This window comes from Papio anubis, chromosome 13 (genome assembly GCF_008728515.1).
Source record: "Papio anubis isolate 15944 chromosome 13, Panubis1.0, whole genome shotgun sequence".
Classification (NCBI taxonomy): Eukaryota; Metazoa; Chordata; class Mammalia; order Primates; family Cercopithecidae; genus Papio; species Papio anubis.
Window position 1 is genome coordinate 101,453,155 of NC_044988.1, and position 24,456 is coordinate 101,477,610.

Sequence of the window (24,456 nt, forward strand, 5' to 3'; positions counted from 1 at the left end):
AGGTCAGGAGATCGAGACCATCCTGGCTAACACGGTGAAACCCCGTCTCTACTAAAAAATACAAAATTCGCCCGAGGGGGGTGGTGCGCACCTATAATCCCAGCTACTCGGGAAGCTGAGGCAGGAGAATTGCTTGAACCTGGGAGGCGGAGGTTGCAGTGAGCCAAGATCACGACTGCACTCCAGCCTGGGTGACAGAGCTAGACTCTGTCTCAAAAAAGAAAAAAAAAAGGCGGGGGGGGTGGCTCAAGCCTGTAATCCCAGCACTTTGGGAGGCCGAGACGGGCGGATCACGAGGTCAGGAGATCGAGACCATCCTGGCTAACACGGTGAAACCCCGTCTCTACTAAAAATACAAGAAAATTAGCCGGGCGCCGCGGCAGGCGCCTGTAGTCCCAGCTACTCGGGAGGCTGAGGCAGGAGAATGGCATCAACCCGGGGGGGCGGAGCTTGCAGTGAGCCGAGATCGCACCACTGCACTCCAGCCTGGGGCACAGAGCAAGACTCTGTCTCAGGAAAAAAAATAAAATAAAATAAAATAAAATAAAATAAAATAAAATAAAATAAAAAATAAAAAACCCCTTGATGCTTCCTGTAATACTAAAAGTAGAAGCCCTAAGTACATGGATTGGCATTCAAGGCCTTTTGGAGTCTGGCCCCAAATTACCTTTCCCACCTTCATCTCCCACTTCTTCACATGAAGACTGGACACTGGGCACAGCCCTGCACCTGCCTGCCTGCGCTGTAGACTCCCTCCTCTCCAGCGAGTCAAAGGACACCTCACAGCCAACATCCAGTGGACTCTCAAAGACCAGTGTTGAGAGTCCCACAGCCTCTGCTTCACTTGGACCATGGCAGTACTGGAAGAGGCAATGCCCGCGCTAGGGAAGACTCTGGCCCCTCTCCCGGCCAGCTTGCTGACCTCAGGCTCCAGGCTCTGGCAGTTGCAAAGGCCTCTGCCCTTTACACCTCCCCGCCTCCAGATAAACTTGACCCAGCCACTCACTGCTGATGGCCCCCTGCACTGAGCTGCGCGAGTGTGAACACAGTCACAGTCTGCACTCTGGCTGTGCTCCTCAAGCTTGTAAAATGCACCCCTGTCTCCTTTAAGAGATCTGGAGTCCATACCCAATGGGTACTCACTATCCATCCAACAAACATTAGTGAGCGTCAGTTATGTGCCAGGTACCATTCTGGGATTTGGTGAAACAGTAGCTGAGAGGGAGCTTACCTCCCAAATAGGGAAAAAAATCATAAAAAAGCAGCAAATAGGCCAGGCGCGGTGGCTCACGCCTGTAATCCTAGCACTCTGGGAGGCCAAGGCGGGCAGACTGCCTGAGCTCAGGAGTTCAAGACCAGTCTTGGCAACATAGTCCCTATCTCTATTAAAAACACAAGATATTAGCCGGGCATGCTGGTGCATGCTTGTAATCCCAGCTACTGGGGAGGCTGAGGCAGGAGAATCGCTTGAACCCAGGAGGTTGCAGTGAGCCAAGACTGCACCACTGTACTCCAGCCTGGGCAACAGAGTGAGACTGTCTCAAAAAAAAAGCTACATTTAAAGGGGGGGAAAAAGCAGGGGTAAGGGAGGGACAGAAAGTGATGGGCGCCCTGTCTGCTATTGTGGGCCCAGTGGTTAGGGCTATCCTCTCTGGGTGGCATCTGAACAAAGATGTGAGGGAGCTAGGGAGCAAAGGATGCAGGAAGAGGAACTCATATCTCCCCAGTGCTTCCGATCCAGTACTCCCCAGCAGGAACTCACCACAACCCTACCGCAGGATCCATCTTATCAATGAGAAATTGATTTTTAAAAGGAAGTGGGTGAGCGAATTTTCCCAAGGTCACATGATCGGAAAATGGTGGCGCCAGCAGCCTTTAAATCGCGGCTCTTGTCCGTGGCTTCTCAGCAGGTGCCCTACAATATTTGGGGAAGGAACATTCCAGTAAGAGAACGGCAAGTGCCAAGGCTCTGAGAGAAAGGAACACCTGGAGGAAGAGCACAAAAGCCAGTGTGGCTGGGACACAGCGACGGGGAGAGGGGTGTCGGGGAGTGAGTCAAGGGCCAGAGTCCACGGCGCGCTCAGGCCACGTCGAGGACCTTGGATCTCTTCACATGTGTGGGGAAGTCCCGGGAAATCATAAACAGGATCCATGTGATCCAGTTCACACTCTGGCTGTGGAATGCAGAACGAATGGCTCTGAGTCGGGAGTAGAAACCAAGAAGCCGGTTAGGAAGGCATGGGGCAGTCCAGGGAGAAACGGCAGTGGCCTGGAGTAACAGGTCAGCAGAGGAGGTGCTAAGAGGGACCAGTCAGGATTTATCGGAGTAAATCGCGGGGGCTTACTGAGGGACTGGATTTGCACCAGGAGAGAGGAGGCAAGGACACTCTCATTGTTTTCTAATCTAAACCAAGATTTGAGCCTGAACAACTGGGTCAAAAATGGCATTATTTACTGTGATGGGGGAACCTGAGAGCAGCCACCAGGCAGAGAGTGAAGGGAAGAACCAGAGCTCTGGTTCAGGCGCATAATGTCCTACAGAGGGGCTGGAAACATGCGTTTGAGAAGGACCACTGTTTAACTAGCTGGCTGAGTGTCACGAGACTAGACTGCCAGTTCCCAAATGGAGAATTCAGGAGACAGAAGAGCCCCAAAAAGAGGGCTGAGATGAAACCCTTTACAGAGCACATACACCTGATGCTGTAAAATTACTCATGTGAGTACTGCGTGACTTCAGATATAATTTAAATTTTAAACAGGTTGTGGGTTTCTTTTTCTTTTTCTTTTTTTTTTTTTTTTGATACAGGGTCTCACCAGGTTGCCTAGCCTGGACTTGAACTCCTGGGTTCAAGTGATCCTCCCACCTCAGCCACCAGAGTAGCTGGAAGTACAGACACATGCCACGGTACCTGGCAAAATTTTAGTTTTGTCTTCACATTCTAGATGCTTAGCTTGTAAATGTCTTGCTTATCGTGACTAATATGTCATCCAAATTAACCAGCTAATATCCCAAGGCACAATATACATTCAGAGTGAGACTCACCAAAGAGTTTTCTTCCCAACTGCTTGCTTCTGGCCATCTCTTGTCAGGGCCCATTAGATCACTGTTGTTTTTCCCTCGCAATACTGCCGACAAGAAGCATGAACTGGAAGCAGAAGGGTCACCATTTTCTTGTTCACGCGTACTTATGCTACTAGAAAAGTCTTCAGTCTGTGATGTCTTTCTGGGGCTATGACTAAGCTACTTCTCCATTTTATAAGGGTTTGTTTCAATACTGGGCAGCGGCTTCAACCCAGCTCTCCCAACCTAGCTCTTCAACCCAGCTGGACAAGTCACAGAAACCCTTCAGGGCCTTTTTTGTTGTTCGTTTGTTTTGTTTTGTTTTGAGATGGAGTCTCGCTCTGTCGCCCAGAGAGATAGTGGTAGCTGATGTTCACTAGGGCACTTAGCCCGTGCAGTACCAGGCTCCTTTCTGTGTATTTTACACTTGTGGTTGCATTAAATCTTCACAATAAGAGAAAGATACCGTTACTGTTCTCATTCCACAGAGGAGGAAACTAAGACACAGAGCTCTTCTTTGAAATCTGAAAGAGTTAGGATTTGTACATAGTCATATACTGAGTTGGGGCAAAGTTAGGGGAATAGCCCATCTGACTATTGCCCATGTAGCTATGTTTTCTTCTTTTCTTCTTCTTCTTCTTCTTTTTTTTTTTTTGAGACACGAGTCTCACTCTGTCACCCAGGCTGAAGCACAGCGGCATGATCTCAGCTCACTGCAACCTCCCCCTTCCGAGTTCAAGCAATTCTCCTGCCTCAGCCTCCCAATTAGCTGGGACTACAGGCATGGGCCACCACACCCAGCTAATTTTTGTATTTTTAGTAGAGACAGGGTTTCACCATGTTGGCCAGGCTGGTCTCAAACTCCTGACCTCAGGTGATCTGCCTGCCTTGGCCTCCCAAAGTGCTGGGATTACAGGCATGAGCCACGGCGCCCAGCCTTGGGCCTCAGTTTTCTCATCTGTAAAATGAGGCCACTGTGACCTCCTTCCAGTCCTTTTGGGAGGATTAAATACATGTAGCACAGCTCCTGGCATTAATGCACAGAACTTCTTTGTTATGCCATCATCATCATTATTATTACTATTATAAGGGCAACCTTTTATCTTATAGGTAAGTCCCTATGACCCTTCCAATTCCTCTCCAGACTTTGAGCGGTGGTTCCAAAGATACCCCCCACCTCCACCAGCAGTGTCACCAGGGAACTTGCTAGAGATGCCCATTCTCAGCCTAACCACAGACCTACTGAATCAGAAACCAGGCGCCGGAGCCCAGAAACCTCCAGGTGCTAATGTTTGAGAGCCACCGAACAGGCAGGCAGCATTCTGGGTACCCAGCAGGTCCTCAGGACAGCGACCACCCGGCCCCAGATGACCCTGTGAGCAACACCTGCCAACATCACAGGCTGCAAGTTACCAATTTGTCACAAACATCAAGCTTCCTACCTGCTTTCTGGCTGTTTCCTTTAACCCCCTCCCACCAACTATGCAGTATATCACTTGCCTAAAAAATGAAACTTCTTAGAAAAATCCTATGCCTGTACCTTTTCCATAGCAACAGAAAAAAAAAAAAAAAACCAACTCTGTCCAAGTTAACCAAGATTAGTGTCCCTATATAATTATTTTTCCAACTTTCTCTATAAAACTTAAATTGACAAAAATACTACTATCCTTCTCCCCCATTCCAAAGAATAACAATTTGAGATTTGGTTGATCTGATTTTCACCTTAAGATAACGTGCTCTGGTTGTTGGATGTACATGTTTATGTTTCTTGAATCAAACCATCCCAGATTTTGATGCTTCTGGGAGTGACTGGAACATGCCAAGTAGCAGATGCCCATGGGAGAACGGAGCCCCAGCCAATCCCACCGACCCTCCTGTAGACTCCATGGGTTTGACCTGTGTTAGAACAGGCTGTGGACCTGAAGCAGTTCCCTCACTGCAAACCCACACCCTCTGCAACTCGATAGATGTCAATGATTACTCCCTCATTGTTTTCTCATCCAAACCAGGACACTTCGAAGGGGGGAGGGAGGGCTCCGTTAATAACGATGCCAGGACAGCAGGCGGAAGCCGGGAAGTGTGATCATCACGCCATCTGTCACGCGCTCTGTCAGCACGGTGATCCTCAGAGTAGTTTTCCTCTGGTGTCCAGATATCTAACTGAGAGGCTAGAATAGAGGTGCACTGACAAGCAAAAATCCAGAGTCCAACCCTTCAGTCAAAGGCGAAGTCTTATTTGGAGGGGTGCACTTGGACCCAGTCACAGCAAGCTCATGAGGGCAGGAGACCTGACTTCCTCTTTATCAGCGTTCCAGGCATCTATTGCCACCGACTGTACGGAACAGGCGTCGAAGAAATCCGCTTGAAGATGGGTCAGTGGCTTATACTGTATCTCCCTGTTCTAAGTCATATACAGTTGGCCCTCTGCAGCCATGGGTTCTGCATCTGTGGATTCAACCAACTGAGGATTGAAAATACTCAGGAAAAAAAAAATGGATGGCTGTGTCTGTAACTGAAACACATACAGACTTTTTTCTTGTCAATATTCCCTAAGTAAGACGGTATAGCACCTATTTATATAGCATTTCCACTGTATTAGGTATTGTAAGTAATCTAGAGATAATTTAAAGTATACGGGAGGATGTGCATAGGTTATCTGCAAGTACTATGCCATTTTGTATCAGGGATTTGAGCATCTGTGGATTTTGGTATCCACCAGACGTCCCAAAATCAATCTCCCTTGGATACTGTAGTTTTTCACAGCTTCACTTTTGAAATCAAGGTGCGTTTTATAATCCACCTGCTAATGTATTTTCTCCTTTGTTTCCTGAGAAACATTAAATCGATAACGCCTTACATGTCTTACATGTGTTGGTGTCTTACTGTCAAAAAAACCCCAAGGTAATTGGTTATCACCCAGATTCGTAGAGATACATGTTAACGATACTCGTAGGAAAAGAGACCGTATCGTGGCCAACTCCAGGTGGCGCTCCCACTCATACAGCGGCACCGTGCCACCTAACAGGGCCTGCCAGGCTGGAAAATTCTCGGAGAGGGCCTTGATCTTGCTTTTGCCTACATCGTCCTCTCTTTTCCCCTCCCCCAAGCCAGTGATACCTTCTCAAGAATGTGGCGAGAGCCTGGAATCCTGCCAAACAGCTCTGGAGTAAGTGCCATCTGTGTTGTCAACTCGGAGAGAGTAAGTGCCGCTGATGGATCCAGGCAGAGCCCTCGGAGGGAAGCCACTGCAGAGCCTGAGAGTCTTTATTAACAGCCGACGTGAGCCAAGCACTAACTACGCGCCAAGCTGCATCACCACCAGGGGCTGGAGCTCAACTAGACATTTAGGCTCCCAGGGACTTCCATCGGCCCCTGATGGGAATGGGAGCTTGCCAGGGGACAGCAGGAGCCCAGCACCACTGAAAGGCCCAGGTCCAAGATGACTGGGTCCCCATCCAGAGGTGCGGGATCTGCCCTGGATTAAAAGCTTCATGGGCTGGGCAAGGTGGCTCCCACCTGTAATCCCAATACTTTGGGAGGCTGAGGCGGGAGGATTCCTTGAGCCCAGGAGTTTGAGGCTGCAGTGAGCCATGATCACACCACTGCACTCCAGCCTGGATAACAGAGCAAAACTCTCTATTTAAAAAAAAAAAAACAGGGCGGGGGGCAGGTATGGTGGCTCACACCTGTAATCCCAGCACTTTGGGAGGCTGAGGCTGGCAGATCACTTGATGTCAGGAGTTTGATACCAGCCTGGCCAACATAGTGAAACCCCGTCTCTACTAAAAAAACAAAAATTAGCCAGGTGTGGTGGTACACGCCTATAGCTCCAGCTACTCAGGAGGCTGAGGCAGGAGAATCACTTGACTCCGGGAGACAGAGGCTGCAGTGAGCCGAGATCACACCATCGCACTTCGGCCTGGGTGACAGAGTGAGACGGTGTCTCAAATAAATAAATAAATAAATAAATAAATAAATAAATAATTTAAAAAGATACTTAAAATTAAATTATGTAATTATACAAACATTGAAAAAACTGTGGTAAAGTACATATAACATTTGCCATCTTAATCATTTTAAAGTGTATGCTTCAGTGGTAATAAGTAACATTCGTAACATGCCGCCACCACCAGCAACCATCTCCAGAACCCTTCTACCTTACGAAACTGAAATAGTCTCCATTCCTTCCTCCATCCAGCCCCTGGCAGCCACCTCAGCACCCTTCGGTTGCTATAATTTTGTCTAGTGTAGGCACCTCACGGTCTAGTGGAATCATGTGGTATTTGTCTTTTTGTGACCAGCTTATTTTACTTAGCATAATGTCCTCAAGGTTCATCCACATTGGAACATATGTCAGAAAGTCCTTCCTTTTTAAGGCTGAATAATATTCCACGTATGAACATCCCACGTTTCTTTTTTTTAGAGACGGAGTCTCGCTCTGTCGCCCAGGCTTGAGTGCGGTGGCGTGATCTCGGCTCACTGCAAGCTCCACTTCCCAGGTTCACACCATTCTTTTGCCACAGCCTTCCGAGTAGCTGGGACTACAGGTGCCCACCACCACGCCCGGCTAATTTTTTTGTATTTTTAGTGGAGATGGGGTTTCACCGTGTTAGCCAGGATGGTCTCGACCTCCTGACCTTGTGATTCGCCTGCCTCGGCCTCCCAAAGTGCTGGGATTACAGGCGTGAGCCACTGCGCCCGTTGAACAGCCCACGTTTCTTTATCCACTCACTCATCAACGGACGGACACCTGGGTCGCTTCCATCTTTTGGCTGTTGTGAACGATGCTGCTACAGAGACGGTGCACAAACGTCTCCTCAAGTCCCTGCTTTCCCTTCTTTTGCGTACACACCCATAGGTATGTATATACTTTGCTGGATCACGTGGTAATTCTATTTTTAGTTTTCTGGCGAGCTGCCATACTGTTTTCCACAATGGCTGCACTATTTTACAGTCCTGCCAACAGCGCACAAGTGTTCAGATTTCCCCACATCTTCTACAACACTTATTTTCCGTGGGGTGTTTTTGTTGTGGTGGCAGTGATTGTTGCTGTGGAAAGAGTTTGACTGCTTTATTATATTTTGCCATTAATATTTTATAAAAAGTAGTGAAAATGAGAAAATGGAATAGTTAATATGAGTGAAAAACACAGGTTTCATAAAATACTACTGCTGAGAGAAGACAGAGGTGAGTGGTCATGCCAAAGCTGTAGATCTTCGTCCTTACTCAGGTAACTCATCGGACTGTGTGCGTGTCCGGCTGACGGTGTATTGTTAAGATACAGGTTTGATATTCAATTTTCAGACATGCTTTCAGGAAGGCCATATGCACATATGAAGCAGCAGACTCCCCATAGGGTTCATGGGAAAAAAGTCCACTCCTCTCCTAAAACACCAGGATTGTTACTTTCAGCATCCACGGCCTGGTAAATCCAAGGAAGGCTAAAGATGATTAAGGAACTTAGAGAGAAAGCCTATGGCAACCGTGATGGATGAAATGAGTTCTGACCAGCAATACTGAAATCTGCCACAGGAAATGTCAAGGTCCCTCCTAAAGATCTTGCGATTCTGCTCTCCCTTGTTGCAGAAAGAGGGCCCGTCCCCCGAAAAGACACAAAGATACTGGCAAACCCTGTTTAAAAACAGCAGCCACAGTCTGTTAATTCCATCTGCCTTGTGCTTACCCATTTATCAAAAAGGATATTACAAAGGACACAGATGAAGAGTTGCACTGGGCAGGGCCTGCGAGAAGGGGCACGGAGCTTCCATGCCCTCCCCGGGTGTGCCACCTGTTCAGCTATCTGCAAGCTCTATTTTCTGTGTTTTTGAAAACAGCCGGCCGGGCGCGGTGGCTCACGCCTGTAATCCCAGCACTTTGGGAGGCCGAGGCTGGCGGATCACAAGGTCAGGAGATCAAGACCATGGTGAAACCCCGTCTCTACTAAAAATACAAAAAATGAGCCGGGCGCGTTGGTGGGCGCCTGTAGTCCCAGCTACTCGGGAGGCTGAGGCAGGAGAATGGCGTGAACCCAGGAGGCGGAGCTTTCAGTGAGCCAGGATCGCGCCACTGCACTCCAGCTTGGGTGACAGAGCGAGACTCCGTCTCAAAAAAAAAAAAAAAGAAAACAGCCATCCTCATGGGTGTGAAGTTGTATCTCCCTGCGGTAGGTAGGTATGTACTTAAGTATGTATGTATGTATGTATATATGCATGTATGAATGAATGAGACGGGGGTCTCACTATTCTGTCCAGGCTGCAGTGCAGTGGCTGTTCACAGGTGAGATCCCACTGCTGATCAGCACAGGAGTTTTGACCTATTCCACTTCTACCCTGTGCCAGTTCACCCCTCGTTAAGCAACATGGTAGTCCCAGAGGTCATCATATTGATGTTGAACTTAGTACAGACACCCGGCAGGCACGGTGCACTACAGCCCAGAACTCCTGGGCTTAAGCAATCCTCCTGCTTCAGCCTACCAAGTAGCTGGGACTACAGGCTTGCACCACCATGCCTGGCTAATTTTCTTTTTCGGGGTTTCACTCTATCACTCAGGCCAGAGTGCAGCAGTGCGATCAGAGCTCACTGCAGTCTTGACCTTGCGGTCTAAAGCAATCCTCCTACCTCAGCCTTCCGAGTAGCTGGGACTACAGGCATGCACCACTGTACCCAGCTCTGTCTGTAGTTTTGATTTGCACTTCCCTAATGATCAGTGGTGTTGAGCATATTTTGACATGTTTATTAGCCATTTGTGTATCTCCTTTGGAGAAATGCCTGTTCAAGTCTTTTGCCCATTTAAAAATTGGGTTGTTTTTTGCTGGTCCTGTGCCATCTTTGTCTATTTCTAGCAAATGGACAGATAGTTAGCCAAGGTCAAATTCTCATGCAGATAAGCAGTTATTATGTCAATGCAACAGAATACTATTCAGCAATAAACAGGAATGAACCAGGGATAAAAAGGACAATCTGATGAGTCTCAAAGTCAGTACAGAGTAAAAGGCTGATCACACACTCTATGGTTGTATTTACATGGTATCCTGGAAAATGTAAATCTACAGGTATAGATAAAAAACAGATCAATGCTGGCTGGGCATGGTGGCTCACGTCTGTAATCCCAGCACTTTGGGAGGCTGAGGCGGGCAGATCACTTGAGGCCGTGCATTAGAGACCAGCCTGGCCAACATGGTGAAACCCGTCTCTACTAAAAATACAAAAATTAGCAGGACTTGGTGGTGGATGCCTATAATTCCAGCTCCTCGGGAGGCTGAAGCAGGAGAATCACTTGAGCCCAGGAGGCAGAGGCTGCAGTGAGCCCAGGTGGCACCACTGCACTCCAGTCTGGGGGACAGAGCGAGACTGTGTCTCAAGAAAAAAAAGAAAGAAAGCAGGCAGATCCATGCTGCCAGGGTGGGAGAAGGGTATGACTGCAAAGGGGCGGCAAGAAGGCTTTTCCCCCCAGGGCGATGGAATTGGCCTGTATTCTGAATGTGGCAGTGGTTACGCAAATCTACACGTGTTAAAACGCACAAAACTTTATACCCCACTAGCCTGGCAAACATAGGGAGACCCTGTCTCTACAAAAATAAATTTTTAAAATGAAAAGGGTGTGGTGGTACACACCTGTAGTCCCAGCTACTCAAGAGGCTGAAGTGGAAGATTCCTTGAGCTCAGGAGGTTGAGGCTTCAGTGAGCCATGATTGCACCACCGCACTCTAGCCTGGGTGACACTGTGACCCCATCACAAATGAAAAACAACAAATACAACTGTATATCCCCACAACATCAATTTTACTCTACATCAATTTTTTTAAAACCTCACTCATAAGGGAGAGGTTCCCCCTTTTATCCGTGCAGGCATTACACCCAGCCGCTTGCAAGCCCCATTTCACAGAATCCTTACCAAGTTCCGGGAAGGCATAATGACTGTCACTCGGACTCAGATCTGACTGAACTAAGTCCTGATTGTTTCAGACAACAAAAATTCTATTTGATCTTTCCAAGACCCTGGGTATTTGCAAATTCTCATTTGTCATATAGTAGTGGGAATTTACAGCTTGGCAGAAACATGTCCACACATAATGAATCTTTCTCCCTGGGGACAAGGTCCACAGAGCTTCCATCAGACTCCTGGGAGACCTATGATCTTAAAAAGCTCAGGAACCTCTGTTCCAGTTCAAGGCCCTCAAATTATAGAGTGGGGTTCAGAGGCCCAGGAGGGAATCCTGGCTTGCCCCAGATGACACGGTGTGTCTGTGGCAGTGCCAAGCTGGTTCCCTCTTCATCGCCCAAAGATGTCACAGGTCCAAACATTTCTGGCGATCGTGACTCACCTGCTCCCCATGACTTTAGCCTACAGAATTTCCTCAGCAGTACGTGCATTTCTCCTGCCAAGCTGAGGCCAGGGAACTCGGCACCCCTGTAGCAAGGGCAGTCCCTAGCCCGAGTCTCAGTAATCCAGGTCCCTAGCCCAATTCTTACTTGTCAAATATAAAAGCTTCATTCTATAACCTTGCATATTTAGGGTAATTAATAGAGAAAGCTCCTCATGAACAGAAAAAAACAAGGACAGATCATGCAGAAAAGCATGCTTTTGATCTGTGCCTTTGGTTTTCTGATGAGCTCAGAGAATTAATATTTGGAAGGCACTCTTGACAAGCTGAGGCAGAAGCACAAATTAGTGTGGTTATGCTAATTGAGAGGTTCTGTAGCTCCAGGACGAAATGATTACAGAAAGTGAAAAGGGTTGACTGGGCTTTGGTCTCTCTGCAAATAGCACTGTGCTTCATGCTAGCTGCACGGACAAATTTGCAAGGAGACTACACACATTTACTTTCACGTACCCGAAATTCCCCGTGGAGCAGGGGTTAAGGAAGACTCAGAACACCACAACAGCGTTTCTGAATTTATCTTTACTGTGAAAATTAATCAAGAAAGAAAAACAAAGGGTATGAAATCCCCCTTCTTGCAGTGCTCAATGCAATTTGTACGTTACTTGGTACACGAGGACCTTGAATGTCTTGTGGTTTTTAACTTTCACAAACGCAACACTCTGTGATCATTTCACCTCCAGAGCTGAACGAAGACGATTTAATTAATCCCCGAGAGTCACCCCGCAAGGAGAAACTGGGGAGGTGTCTCTTGAGACAGGGCAAAAAATATACCTGTTGGTGTATCAGCCCCGCTGTGGCTCTGACATATACCACAGCCTGCAAGCACAGGCCCATTCCTTCCAGAGAGACTCAAATGAAAATCAGGGCCTCATGCTCTGCCTGCATGCACTGGGACACTTGTAGCTGAAATGAACTGCCCTCTACTCGTCCTATGAGTGATCACTTCAAGTGATCACTTCAAAAGTTTATTACTTAATTGGAGAAACCTCCTCCCTGGACTTCAGCTTTCTTAGAGAGAGAAAGAGAAAGAACAAACCAGCCTAAAAGGAAATACCTCAACAACCAGGGACCTCCCCTTCTCTGTGAGTACTGAGGTTTGAATTTTAGTTACCAGATTACCATTGTTAAAGAAATGGTCACTTTAGAGTAGAAGGCCACCTGACGTAAGAACAAAAGCTAAGGTTTATCGAGCACTTCTCATGTGTCCAGACTCTGATTAAACGCTTTACGCACATCATCTCATTTCATTCTCCCTCCATGCCATAAGGCAGGTACTGTTAGGATTTTCTCCATTTTACAGATAAGTAACTGAGGCTCTGACAGAGTGACATGCCCAAGATCCCACAACAATGACACAGGAGGGCTGGTATCTAAAGCCATAGCTGGAGGACCTGAAGCACATGCTCTCAAGTCACTGCTCTGCACTGGCTCACGGCACAGATGGAGAGACAGGGTTGGGGAAGGGCACTGATCCGATACCTCGGTGCAGACCCAGGGGCCATGAGGCAGGTCTCCCAACTCTCAGCTCAGGCTCATGCTGCCTGTAACATGGTTGAGGGTGTGAGAGTTAACATCAAAAGTCTCCTGTGCACAACACAGGCGGTGGCTGATTGTCAGTTCCCCAAGGGCACTGATGCCTCAGCCTTCTCAGTACCCTCTCCTCCCTGGCAGGCTGCTCGACACTCAGTGACAGCCAGCATTGGGGGGGTGGATGGACGGAACTACTTTAACTCATAAGGGCCACTTCCCACTGTTGTGCCATCTGTGAGAGGTTTCTCCAAAGCAGATTCTCATACAATATTTTCAGCAAATGTACTTTTTAAGCCACTTCAATAATGGAGAAACCAGGGGCTTCTTCATAAATCTGTAGGCAGATGTGGTGCCACCTTAACAGTCCTACAGAGGGCTGGAAAGTCCCAGGGGGAACCCCAGAGTACATTCTAACCCAAGGCAGTGGTGGTGCCGTCAAGTCAGTCCTAGACCCCAGGAAGGGGAGAGAACTGAAACTCCAGTTCTCAGCAATACACAACCCACCCCTGGCAAGTCACTTCCCTCTTGCTGCCTCTCTTTCCTCAACTGTCAAATTGGCACAATACCTGCCATTGCTGACTCTTTATAAGGACAGAATTAATTAAATCACACACATATCTGAAGGTAAAGCTCCTAGGATCATTCCTGGCACACAGGAAATAATAAATGTGAGCTGCCATCGTCCTCATCCGGGAAAAATCTTGTGCAACTCCAATACCTTACGATAAGAAACAAATTGGCCGGGCGCGGTGGCTCACACCTGTATCCCAGCACTTTGGGAGGCCGAGGCCAGCGGATCATGAGGTCAGGAGATCGAGCCCATCCTGGCTAACACGGTGAAACCCGGTCTCTATTAAAAACACAAAAAAAATTAGCCAGGCGTGGTGACAGGTGCCTGTAGTCCCAGCTACTCAGGAGGCTGAGGCAGGAGAATGGCATGAACCCGGGAGGCGGAGCTTGCAGTGAGCCAAGATCGCGCCACTGCACTCCAGCCTGGGCGACAGAGCAAGACTCTGTTCCAAAAAAAAAAAAGAAACAAACAAACAAACAAACTAACTAACTAACAAAATTAACAAAGCCCAAAACAACAAAGAAACTAATCTGTACAAAATGTTTCAAAACCTATTTTGATGATTAGTTAAGTGCTGTCCAACATTTACTACCATTAAAAACCATCAACAAAACAACCCTCAGTAAGTCCACATACTGCAGTCGAGACTCACAAAGAACCAGCCTTAGGGCCGGGCGCGGTGGCTCATGCCTGTAATCCCAGCACTTTGGGAGGCTGAGGTAGGAGGATCATGAGGTCAGGAGTTCGAGACCAGCCTGGCCAGAGAGACCAGCCTGACCAACATGGTGAAACCTCATCTCTATTAAAAATACAAAAATTAGCCGGGCATGGTGGCGGGTGCCTCAAATCCCAGCTACTTGGGAGGCTGAGGCAGGAGAATTGCTTGAACCTGGGAGGGGGAGGTTGCAGTGAGCCGAGATCACCCCATTGCACTCCAGCCTGGGTGACAGCAGAGAGAGACTCCATCTCAAAAAAAAAAAAAAAAAAAGAAGAAGAACCAGCATTAGAAAGGGCTCTGGGGTGGGTTTATCCACCCTACCAAATTACAACAAAGGCAGCTGAGGCTCAGAGAGATTAAGCAATTTGCCCACCGTCACCCAGCCAGAAGCAAGGCTTCCGCGGTCCCCTGTGAGCTCCAGCAGGACAGCCAGGAGGACAGCTGTCTTCCAAAGGAACCCTCAGGATGATGGGGTATCCTGTTAGCGCAGCAGCTGCCTCTGTGGCAGAGGGGTCCCTGGAAACGCGAAGGCTCATTTTCACCCACGTCACAAAGCCAAGAGAATAATATCAGAATCAATGAAAATACAGATGCACGGGGAACAGTCTGATGGGCTTTAGTCCTAACTTTGCCCCAACTCAGTATATGACTATGTGTAAATTTTAACTCTTTCAGATCTCAAAGACTAAGCTCTGTGTCTTAGTTTCCTCCTCTGCAGAATGAGAACAGTTAACAGTACCTTTCTCCTATTGTAAGGATTAAATGCAACCACAAGTGTAAAACACACAGAAGCGAGCCTGGCACAGCACGTGGTAAGTGCCTAATGAACATCAGCTACTACTATTATTTGTATTTATTATTGAAAGGAGGGGTTGAGAGTAGCCAATTCCATGACTCATGAACAATCATCCATCTATTTATTCAGAACCATCACTTGAAGGAGGATGGGAGCACATGATAACCAGCAAATAAACACAACCACTGTTTCCAACCAGGGGTTTTGTTTGTTTGCTCATTTGGGGTCAGCTAAGTGGCTATTTAACACGGTCACATTCCACTGGCTGTCAGCTGTCTTCTCTTCTCATTCTGTGTCCTTCCTTCTCTCAATTACTGCCAGCGTCACACTCCTGCTCCGTTTTTAACAATACAGTGTGTGGCTGGGAATCGCATCTGCCAGGTCCACACCAATGGCACAAATTTTAAAAAGCTATAGAGCAAATGCCTGAAATCCGGCCCTCTGAACCCAGCCCTGGGCAAACCCACACAGCATCCTGTGCTCAGTGCTCCATTTCTATGCTTTAAAAGCACTGCAGAATTGCCTGATCACAAAACTTAATATGCAGTAAAGTCACTATGTGGTTCCGGCAAGCCAGTGAAAAGCAAAGAGAAAGCCTGCTGCTAAGGGACTGATGGGGACAGAGGTCTAAGCTGTGACAGGAGTCATGGTGTTGCAGGAAGCAGCAGTCCAGACTGCAGGGTGGGACGTGGGTTCAGAGAACTGCCACTTGTCTTTCAAACTACGCATGGAAGAAGAAAGTGGGACAAAGAGGAATTGTGACCAGCAGACAGCAGAGTTCTAATACACTCAGGTGAGCCTCTCCCCTGTACCTCACGGAAGAAGGGGAAGTAGCAAGAAAGACTGACCATGCCCCTTGACAAAGAAGGAAGGCAGAGCCAGAGGCACACCAACAGCCTGCACCCCAGCCCTAGACAGCACACACCACACAGGCATCCCGGAAAAGACAGTTATGCTTTAGAAAGCTAGTCCTAAATCACGTTCAAAGGCCAACTGAAAAAAAATAAATAAATAACAAGTAGGGACAGGGATTCCTGGGACAGTGCTCACTATGGGTGTCAGGCTGAGCAGAGCTGGCACAGGCCTTGGTTTGTAAATACAGGGCAGAATGAGCATTGCCTACAAGTGCTTTGCTCCTGCGTATCCCAAAGAACCAGGCAGTCACTACAAGTGGAAGCTCAAAGAACATGCACTGACTGACAGATGCAGCGTCAGAGCTGAGTGGCGGCTCAGCCTTCACGGTGTCCTGGCATTCTCCCAACAGTGTTCTGGAAATTTGATCCTAACTTCATCATTAATGTTCAGAGGACTACAGGAAAACACTGACCAAGGTGTATGGTTAACACAGAACCCCCAACTAATTGCACACCACTCATCAGATATTGGTCCTATTAATGTACCAAGAAACATCCTTATTGGCTATTTAAAACCAGAATAAGCTACTAAAGATAATTTGAGACTTGGAACCGGAAACTGAAATTCATTCTATGATAACATTAACGAAATTCACTCATTCTTTTAGTAACTATTTATTGAGCACCCATTGCGTTCGAGGCCCCGTGATGGCACCACAGCGGTAGACAAGCACACTCCCTCACGCAGCTAATGATCTCTTTAACATTTCACTTGTTGATTTTTAACTTGCAGAAAGGAAACTGGGGCTTTGATTTTGAATGAGTTAAACATCATTCTACTCAAGCACTGATCTGGGGCATTTCCATGGAATTTAGTACCCGTTAGAGGAGGAGAAGGCACAAAGAGCCCAGAGGAAGTTGATTTTGGTAGAGGAGGCTGTGAGAACATGCAGGAAGTGGGTTTTCGCATTGTGTTTAGGGCGGAGGGTCCAAGGAGGAGCCTCAGCCAGGGCTAGGCAGGAAGGACGGCATTCAAAGAGGCTTCCCCATTAATGGTTACTTAATGGTCTTCTTATGTACAAAAAAGGGCCTGCAGTCACGCATGCGGGGCTTAAAACCTAGATGACGGGTTGATGGGTGGATGCAGCAAACCACCATGGCACATGTATACCTATGTAACAAACCTGCACGTTCAGCACATGTGTTCCAGAACTCAAAATTTAAAAAAAAAAAAAAAAAAAGGGGGGGGGGGGGGCAGGCTGCAGCTTAAAAACACAAACAGAGGAGCATTCCTTTTGAGTCCCACTCCTTCCTGGCACTAATGAGGAAAACAAGCCCCAGGAAAGGGTACGAATCACCCAAGGACACAACTCAGACGTTCTCAAACAGATGACCAGAAACTAAGATGACTGGCCTGCTGGATGACAGATCCCTTAATAATTCACAAACGGTGGGTTTTATTTATTTACTCATAAAACAGCCTTTGGGGCAAGCCGGGTGACGAGTCAGAGGAACACCTGTCCCGGCGGGTTGTCAGGCCTGTCCTCTTTCCAGGGCGTGATCTTATCCCGGCCACAGGGAACACGCTCAGCTGGCTTGAGGTAAGACCCAGCCTGGCACTCAAGGCAATCTCCGATCCAGGCTACTTTGGGAGATATTTTTCTGCAAGCTCACACATGACTCATCTCTACAGACCTCCTACAAGGTCTCTTGGCTACAAGGAATCCCATTCAAACCGTCTCTGCCAACAGCTGCTCTAGAGACCAGGAAACATTTGGGGTTGCTGTGGTTGATTTTTTCTAAAAACACATTTAGCTGGTGTTAGTGTTATTTCTTATCTCTCTACAGCATTGTTAATGTGATTAGTATTATGAGTATCAGACGCAGCCTAAAGACTGTAGTGGCCCTCCCTTAGTTTCACCGGTAGATCTTTTTTTTCAAACATCAGAAAAGAGATTGAGAAGCCTGAAGAAGAATTAAGACAGAAAGCTACTGTGTCCCCAGCAACCAGGGAGGCGCTAACAAGCGCTCTGCAAAGGCAAGAAAGGGGGCCGGTTCCCTATTCCACTTCTCTAGGGCATGACCTTGGGCAAGTAACCAAACTTCCCTGGGCCTTAGCTGCCCTCAGGGGTAAAAGAGGGGTACTCAGCCCTGCCCTCACCCCCTGGGCTGTTGTGAGGATGAAATGAAATGAGGTAGTCTATAAGTGCATTCTGAAAACCATAGGAAATGGCAGAAATGTTCAAGATCGTTCAGATTCTACCCCTGGACAGTGGCCTCCAGGGACAGGTTCCTGCTGATTCCCTGCCACGAGGCATCACTTGGTGTTTGCCAACGAGGAGGCACTCCGTAAGTGTTAAAAAGGTGAGCGAAAGAAAGCGGAGTAGGTGCCATCAAAATGTCGCATTGCTTGACTTTGACCACAAAAATTCCTAACTATGGGGGAAAAAGGAAGTACAAATTTGAGGAGTTGAAAATTGATCGAAATACAGTGACTGCCAATCTAAGAGGACCTCTTTCTCAGGCCACAAAAATGTGCAGCCCCACATGATAGGACTTGTATTCTTAGTCTCTGCTCCAAGAAAATACATCATGACAAAAAAGTGACCACGAATGCAGTCATTGTAAATTTCTTTTTGATTCACAATAAAAGCATCTTCACACATTTGAAACCATAGCACATTGAGCATGAGACACCGTAATTATTCTGTCCTCAGGCAGCGTGCTGGGCAAGCCTGCGGCCACTTTACCAGGCCCAGTGAACTGCTCCAAGGTGACGGGAGCTACAGTGCTGGCAGGAGGGTCCAGTAAATGATGAAACTCCCAGCCAGCCTGTGGTTCACTGGGAGCACAGAGAGGAAGGAAAGGGACTATAAAAATATATACACCAAACTGCTTAACTTATGGCCAGCTCAGGTAGAAGGTATGGCCCAGGAGGCCGGGATCTTTGCTGTGTTCCAAGAACTAGAACAACTCCAGGCCTTTAGGAGGTTGCTCTGTGAGGTAGGTGACAAGTGAAGCTACTGAAGGAAGGAAGAAAGGAATGAGTGACTGAAACTGACGCATGCAGTCCAGGGACCTTATTCCCACCAGCTAAGGAGGCCTCGGTCTGCTCCCACCCCAGGAGACTGGTCCTCTACCCCACAGCCTGTGCTCAGCTAATTGGACCCATCCTCTACCTCTCACCTTAAGTCCCATTTTGTCACAGGAACACAGGAGTTTCCTGACTATCCCTCCCCACTACAAGTCTGATCCCTTGCCACCTTCCTGCCCACCCTGTGACACACAGAGGATGCCTGTATTCAGGGCAGGCAGTGCAACATCTGCTGAGGTCACCACTGAGTCCCCAGAGCCTTGTACGGAGCCTGATGGGGCCGGTGCTCAATCCCTGATGAATGAAGGATGGAGTAATGAGTCAATGAAGGGATGGGGCAAAGGTTTCAAAGTCCAGATAAAAACAAACAAACGTGAATCATTTCTCCTGGGAGGGGATGCAAACGCAAATGTCAAAAGTCCAAGTGGGCCGTCGGAGGTGTGGCTGTCTGTGGGAGTGGTGAGGGGCTCTGTGGGAGTGGCCGCCACCTGACGCCCGCCCACAGCTGCCTTGTAGTCAGGAACAAGGTCTCAGGGTTACCAGAGATTCTCATTTCTCAAGGGAATCAGGAACCTGGCTTTTGAGATTGTTGAGTGACTTCCTGATTTTTCAATACTGACCATCGATTCTTCTGCTTTTTCCTCAAGAACACACACGGATCCCACCCAGCATACCTGCGGACTGAATCCAGCCCGTGGCTGCCAGTCTGCGCTCAAGCTCCAGAGACGTGAGGGTATCAACTCTCCTCGCTCAGTGTCTCTATTGGAAGACACGTGAGCAAACAGAACCACAGTAACTGCTTGCACAACCAGAACCATGTTCATTTGTTCTCCAAAGCAGCCTCTACACAGTTGCATACATCTCCCATCAGTCTTCCAGAACGAGTCCCTCTGAGGTCCTAGGGAAGAGCCTCTTCTCCGCTGCAGACCTGCCCACAAGCTCACCCTGGGAGCGCCCTAATCTGTCCATCTCTCTTCTACTCCCCACCTTCTCGTCATCTCTGGAAGCACTGTGGAGTTTAGAAAAGCCTCCCCTGCACCCTAGCTTCCTCCTGGCCCTCCAAATTCACCCCTTCTCCACTAGGCCTCACTTGATAGGCTCCCACCAGCCCAGCAAGTTGTCCCTGTGCCACCCTCTGGCCCAGACTGTCTTGATTCTCCATGGCACTTGGGACCCCCAGACATGAGGCCTACAACCTGGTGTGTCTTCTGAGGATATACATAGGTACGGATGCACCCCTCAAGGCCCTGCCCCAGCCAGGAACTGCTGCATGAGGAAGAAAATGTCCCAAAGAGCAGCAATGACTCAAAAGATCTCCCCCAGGGGTTAAGAGTTATCCTGCACAGCACAGAGGTATCAGGCAAGGCAAGGGGGTGGGATGAGGAACAGGCTAGAGCTGCACGCTATATGGGATGTGAAGGAGTTTCCTGTTCACCCAAAAAACCTTGGATGCCTTAAGCACTGAGAACTAAAAACACTGGTCCTTCTACTTTCAGGGAGAAGAGATTATGAACATATTTAAGCAACATTTCTGTTGCTTTGAGATAACAGAAAACAGCAAAACTCCAGTCACAATTGTTTGCCAGGTGTCAGGCTCTGCCGCCACTTCACCTAAGGGCCTCCCCTCTGAATCAAATACTCCTCTGGAGATTGACTAGTGGGGAGTCCATTAAAAAAACTCCAACAGAAACCTAACAAAATCTCATTGAAATGCAAAGGGAAGTTCACTGAGAATGACCAGCAGAGGCCACCAGGAAAGGTCATCCTCACTCCAGGAGCGCCCCAGTCTTCCTTGGCAATTGTTGTAATCTTTTGCTATGACTCCTATGAACCACAGCAAAAGACCTTCTGCAAGGAGGCTGGACCTCCAGCCAGCTCCACGTCTGTGATCCCCAATCTGCAGGCGAGGTCCTGACCCTGGTCTTGCCAATCTCAGAACTGTCTTACTTTTTCTGCTTCTCACAAAATGCATCTTCCTCCCGCACCTTCCGCAGCTCCTGGTCACCCCTTCCCCCCCTCCTCTTTCTCCCTGTCTCCACTAGGTATATCTCAGCCCTCTCTTCAGAGTCTAGCACAAACACTGTCCCCTCCAAAGTCTTCCTCATTCCCGCACTGATGAAGGCCCTGTCTCACCGTGCCCGCAGCAGCACGGTCACTCGGTCTGGCAGCCTGGGTAGCTTAGGAACTGTGCTAGGTCAGACAAGCTTCTGTGGGAGCAGGCACTTGCATCTACCACTCCCTAGCAGAAGGCGGTGCCCAGAAAAGGCCCAAGGATGACCTATGCTGAAATGAACTGGCCTCAGGTCTTTCTCCCAATAGCAGAGAACTCGAAGAGTCATTTCATTCCCAGTGGTTTGGGCTGTGGAAAGCATCTCATGGGATGACAGGTAATTTTTTCCTTTAAATTTTTCCATTCCTTTAGCAATGAGGTCTCACCATTTTGCCCAGGCTTGTTTCAAACTCCTGGGCTCCAGCAATCCTCCTGCCTTGGCCTCCCAAAATGCAGGGACTACAGGCTTTAGCCACTGTACCTGGGTGACAGATGATTTTCAATGTGGTTCATTTTACTTTTCTGTGATTTCCAAGTTTTGACAATGAACACAGAATATTCTTACAATCAAAGAACCCAGTGAATGTTCCTTCTAAAATAAAGTATCCACGTTTCCCAACAGTACCATTCTGACAGACACTACACGAGAAGTTCCTGAGAAACGCTGCACAGATGAACCCAAGTTATTTCTGGAGCAGCAGGTGTACAGGATGGCGACTCATGGTCACTGGGCAAGGCTGTGGGGGCTCAAATTCAGTGAGAAAAATACTCAAGAAATGGCACCTGAATTCAAGCGCCCTGTCCCTCATAAAAGCAACCCAGCTTCTGGTCAGAGGGCCGAGAATGAATACCCTAGGTGCGTGCCGCCCTCTTGCTGGCCGGACAGCCGGAACTCACTGAATCTCTCTGAGCCTGTAAAACTGGGACCATATTCTTTCTCACAGACTAGCTTCAAAAATTAAAGAAGCAATGCCTTTTAGGTGCTAAGAGTTAGATAGATGGGAAACCCTCAAGAAAGCCTACAAAAATGTCCTTCTGTGCTTCAACCACAGCCTGCAAAAGTCATATTGCCTTGTGGGTCCGCTGCAGGGGTTCACCCCACAGAAGTATCCCAGATTCAACCCAGGAAACACAAGCAACTTCCAAAATCAAAGCCACAGACCTCCTTTGCAGCTCCCTAAAAATCTGCTTTCCCTAATTCAGACGCCAAGCTAACCTGGTACTTGGCTTATGACCACAGGACACGCTCCCAGTACAGGAGCCCAGGAACACCCGCCCACTTCACCTTAGACCCATGGATTCGCATTTGTCCTGCAAGGTGCCGCAGGCTAATGAAGTGGGCGGTCATTGAATTCACCGGTTGCCCATTGAATCTTTCGAGACTCTATTTCCAGGACAGGCAAACCCAGGGACTGGAAAGGTAACTCCCCTAGATTTCTAGGAACACACAAAGAGACGAAGTCTGCATCAAGATTTATCATCTACATCAACCCACCGGCCCCCCACCTGCCCTCCTTGCAGGGCTGAGCTTGATCGGGGTGGGGAGGGGAAACTTGACTGTGTCCTCAAAATGCCTCCACTCATCCAGCCTGCTTCCTTTGAAGCAACCGAAGTGGACGCGTCTGGTTAAATTTAAACTCGAGGCTCGTTAGAAATGACACATTTTACAGCTCAGCTCAGTTCACCTTCCGAGCGCCGAGCCCAGGCCGGGCACGGAGGGTTGCAGCCGCAGCAACACGCGGCCCGGGCTGTTCTTCCCCTGCCTGGGGCTCGAGCCATTTTCGGAAGTTCCCGGGGACCGCGGAGCGGCTCGCGCGCCCGGCCCCGGGTTGCAGGGGCCACGCCCGGCCCGGTCCCCGGCGTCCCCGCAACCGCCGCTTCCCCCCGCGCCCGGCAGGGAATGGGCCTGGAGGAGAGTCTGCCAGGCGTCCCGACGAGGCCTCGGTGGCTTCACCCCGCCCCGGCGCACGCAGGGCCGCGCATCCCGGGGGACCCGCGCTCGGCCCGGGTAGCGGCGGAACCGCCGGGCCGGGCCCGGCCGGAGGGAGCCGCCCCGCGCCCGCGCCTCACCTGCTTTCTCGATCTTGCCGGACATTTCCGGGCTGCGCCGGAGGCCGAGGCCGCCGCTCATCGGGCCCGGGCCGGGCCGCCGCGGGGCGACAGGGGCGGCGCGCCCGCCGCTTGCCTCGGCCCTGGCTCGCCACGCCTCAGACCCGCGCCGGCATGGCGGGCACCGCGCGGCCGCGGCCCTCCGCTCGGCGACCGCGCTCAACCCGCCCGGGCCAGCCGCTCCGCCGCGCCACGCCTGCGCCGCCGCCATCACGCCTCTCGCGCGCCCGCGCCGCCGCTCCCCGACCCGCCAGGCCGGCCGCAGCTGGCGCCGCCGCCGCCGCCTGCCGGATATCGGCCTGACCACGGCCACAGCGCCACCTGCCGGGCGCCCGCCGCACCGCCACAGCGCCCTGTGGGCCGGAGCCGCCAGGCCTCCTGCTGCGACGCGCGAGACACCCAGCGCCCCTGCCGGACCAGATCCCCCACGCGGGGGCCTGGGGCCTGGGGCCGACCCAACCCGGGACTCCGCATTCCTCTGCTGTGGGACTAGAGTCACCAGGTCCAGACCTGGGACTGATAGCTCCAACCCAGGGTCCTCGGTTGCCCAGAGCCTGGCCTGCCCCCTCACCAGAGACACAGAGACCCCTCCTGGGTCAGATTTTCCGCCCCAGGACGTGGAACTGACACCCACCCAACCCTAGCATCATCCCAGACCCAGCATCCCCTGTGGGCCAGAGGCTCCACGCCAGGGCCTAGAACTCACTCTCACCAGGACCCAACAAGCTCTGATGGCTGGGAGCCTGTCCTGACACCCCCAAACCAGAGATGCAGTACTCCTTTTTGTTTGTTTGTTTTTTGTTTTTGAGACCGAGTCTCGTTCTGTCGCCAGGCTGGAGTGCAGTGGCGCCATCTTGGCTCACTGCAACCTCTGCCTCCCGGGTTCAAGCGATTCTCCTGCCTCAGCCTCCTGACTAGCTGGGATTACAGGCACATGCCACCATGCCCAGCTAATTTTTGTACTTTTAGTAGAAACGGGATTTTACCATGTTGGCCAGGCTGGTCTCAATCTCCTGACCTCGTGGTACACCCACCTCAGCCTCCCAAAGTGCTGGAATTACATATAGGTGTGAGCCACCGCGCCCTGCCCGCACCCCCTTCTTAACGGGAGACCCCACACCAGGGCCTGGGAGTGGCCTCATAGGACCTCCTGCCAGCCCAGAGGCTCCAGACCAGGGAATGACTCCACTCTGGCATGAAAGCCCTCTGCTGGCCCAAGGTCCATGCCAAGGCGGAGGATTCATTCCTCACCCCAGCCCCTCACATGGGATTCAGCCACCCTGTCAGCG

General features: G+C 49.7%; 1 protein-coding gene and 1 long non-coding RNA gene across 5 annotated transcripts in view; both read right to left on the minus strand.

Moving 5' to 3' along the window:
- RAPGEF1 (Rap guanine nucleotide exchange factor 1) overlaps positions 1-23,358 on the minus strand; it is a 169,998-nt gene extending 146,640 nt beyond the window's left edge. For all 4 annotated transcript variants that reach the window (XM_031654661.1, XM_003911164.4, XM_031654669.1 and 1 more), the window contains exon 1: positions 23,129-23,358. In XM_031654661.1, the coding sequence (XP_031510521.1) occupies positions 23,129-23,189 (61 nt within the window). In that variant the 5' untranslated portion in view covers positions 23,190-23,358. The remainder of the gene's footprint in view (positions 1-23,128) is intronic.
- Positions 19,579-23,088, minus strand: LOC116270081. The gene is made up of 2 exons (XR_004178030.1): positions 20,854-23,088; positions 19,579-20,817 (listed from the first exon to the last, which is right to left on the minus strand). It is a non-coding gene; the product is annotated as an uncharacterized LOC116270081 (long non-coding RNA).
- Positions 23,359-24,456: the final 1,098 nt, after the last annotated feature.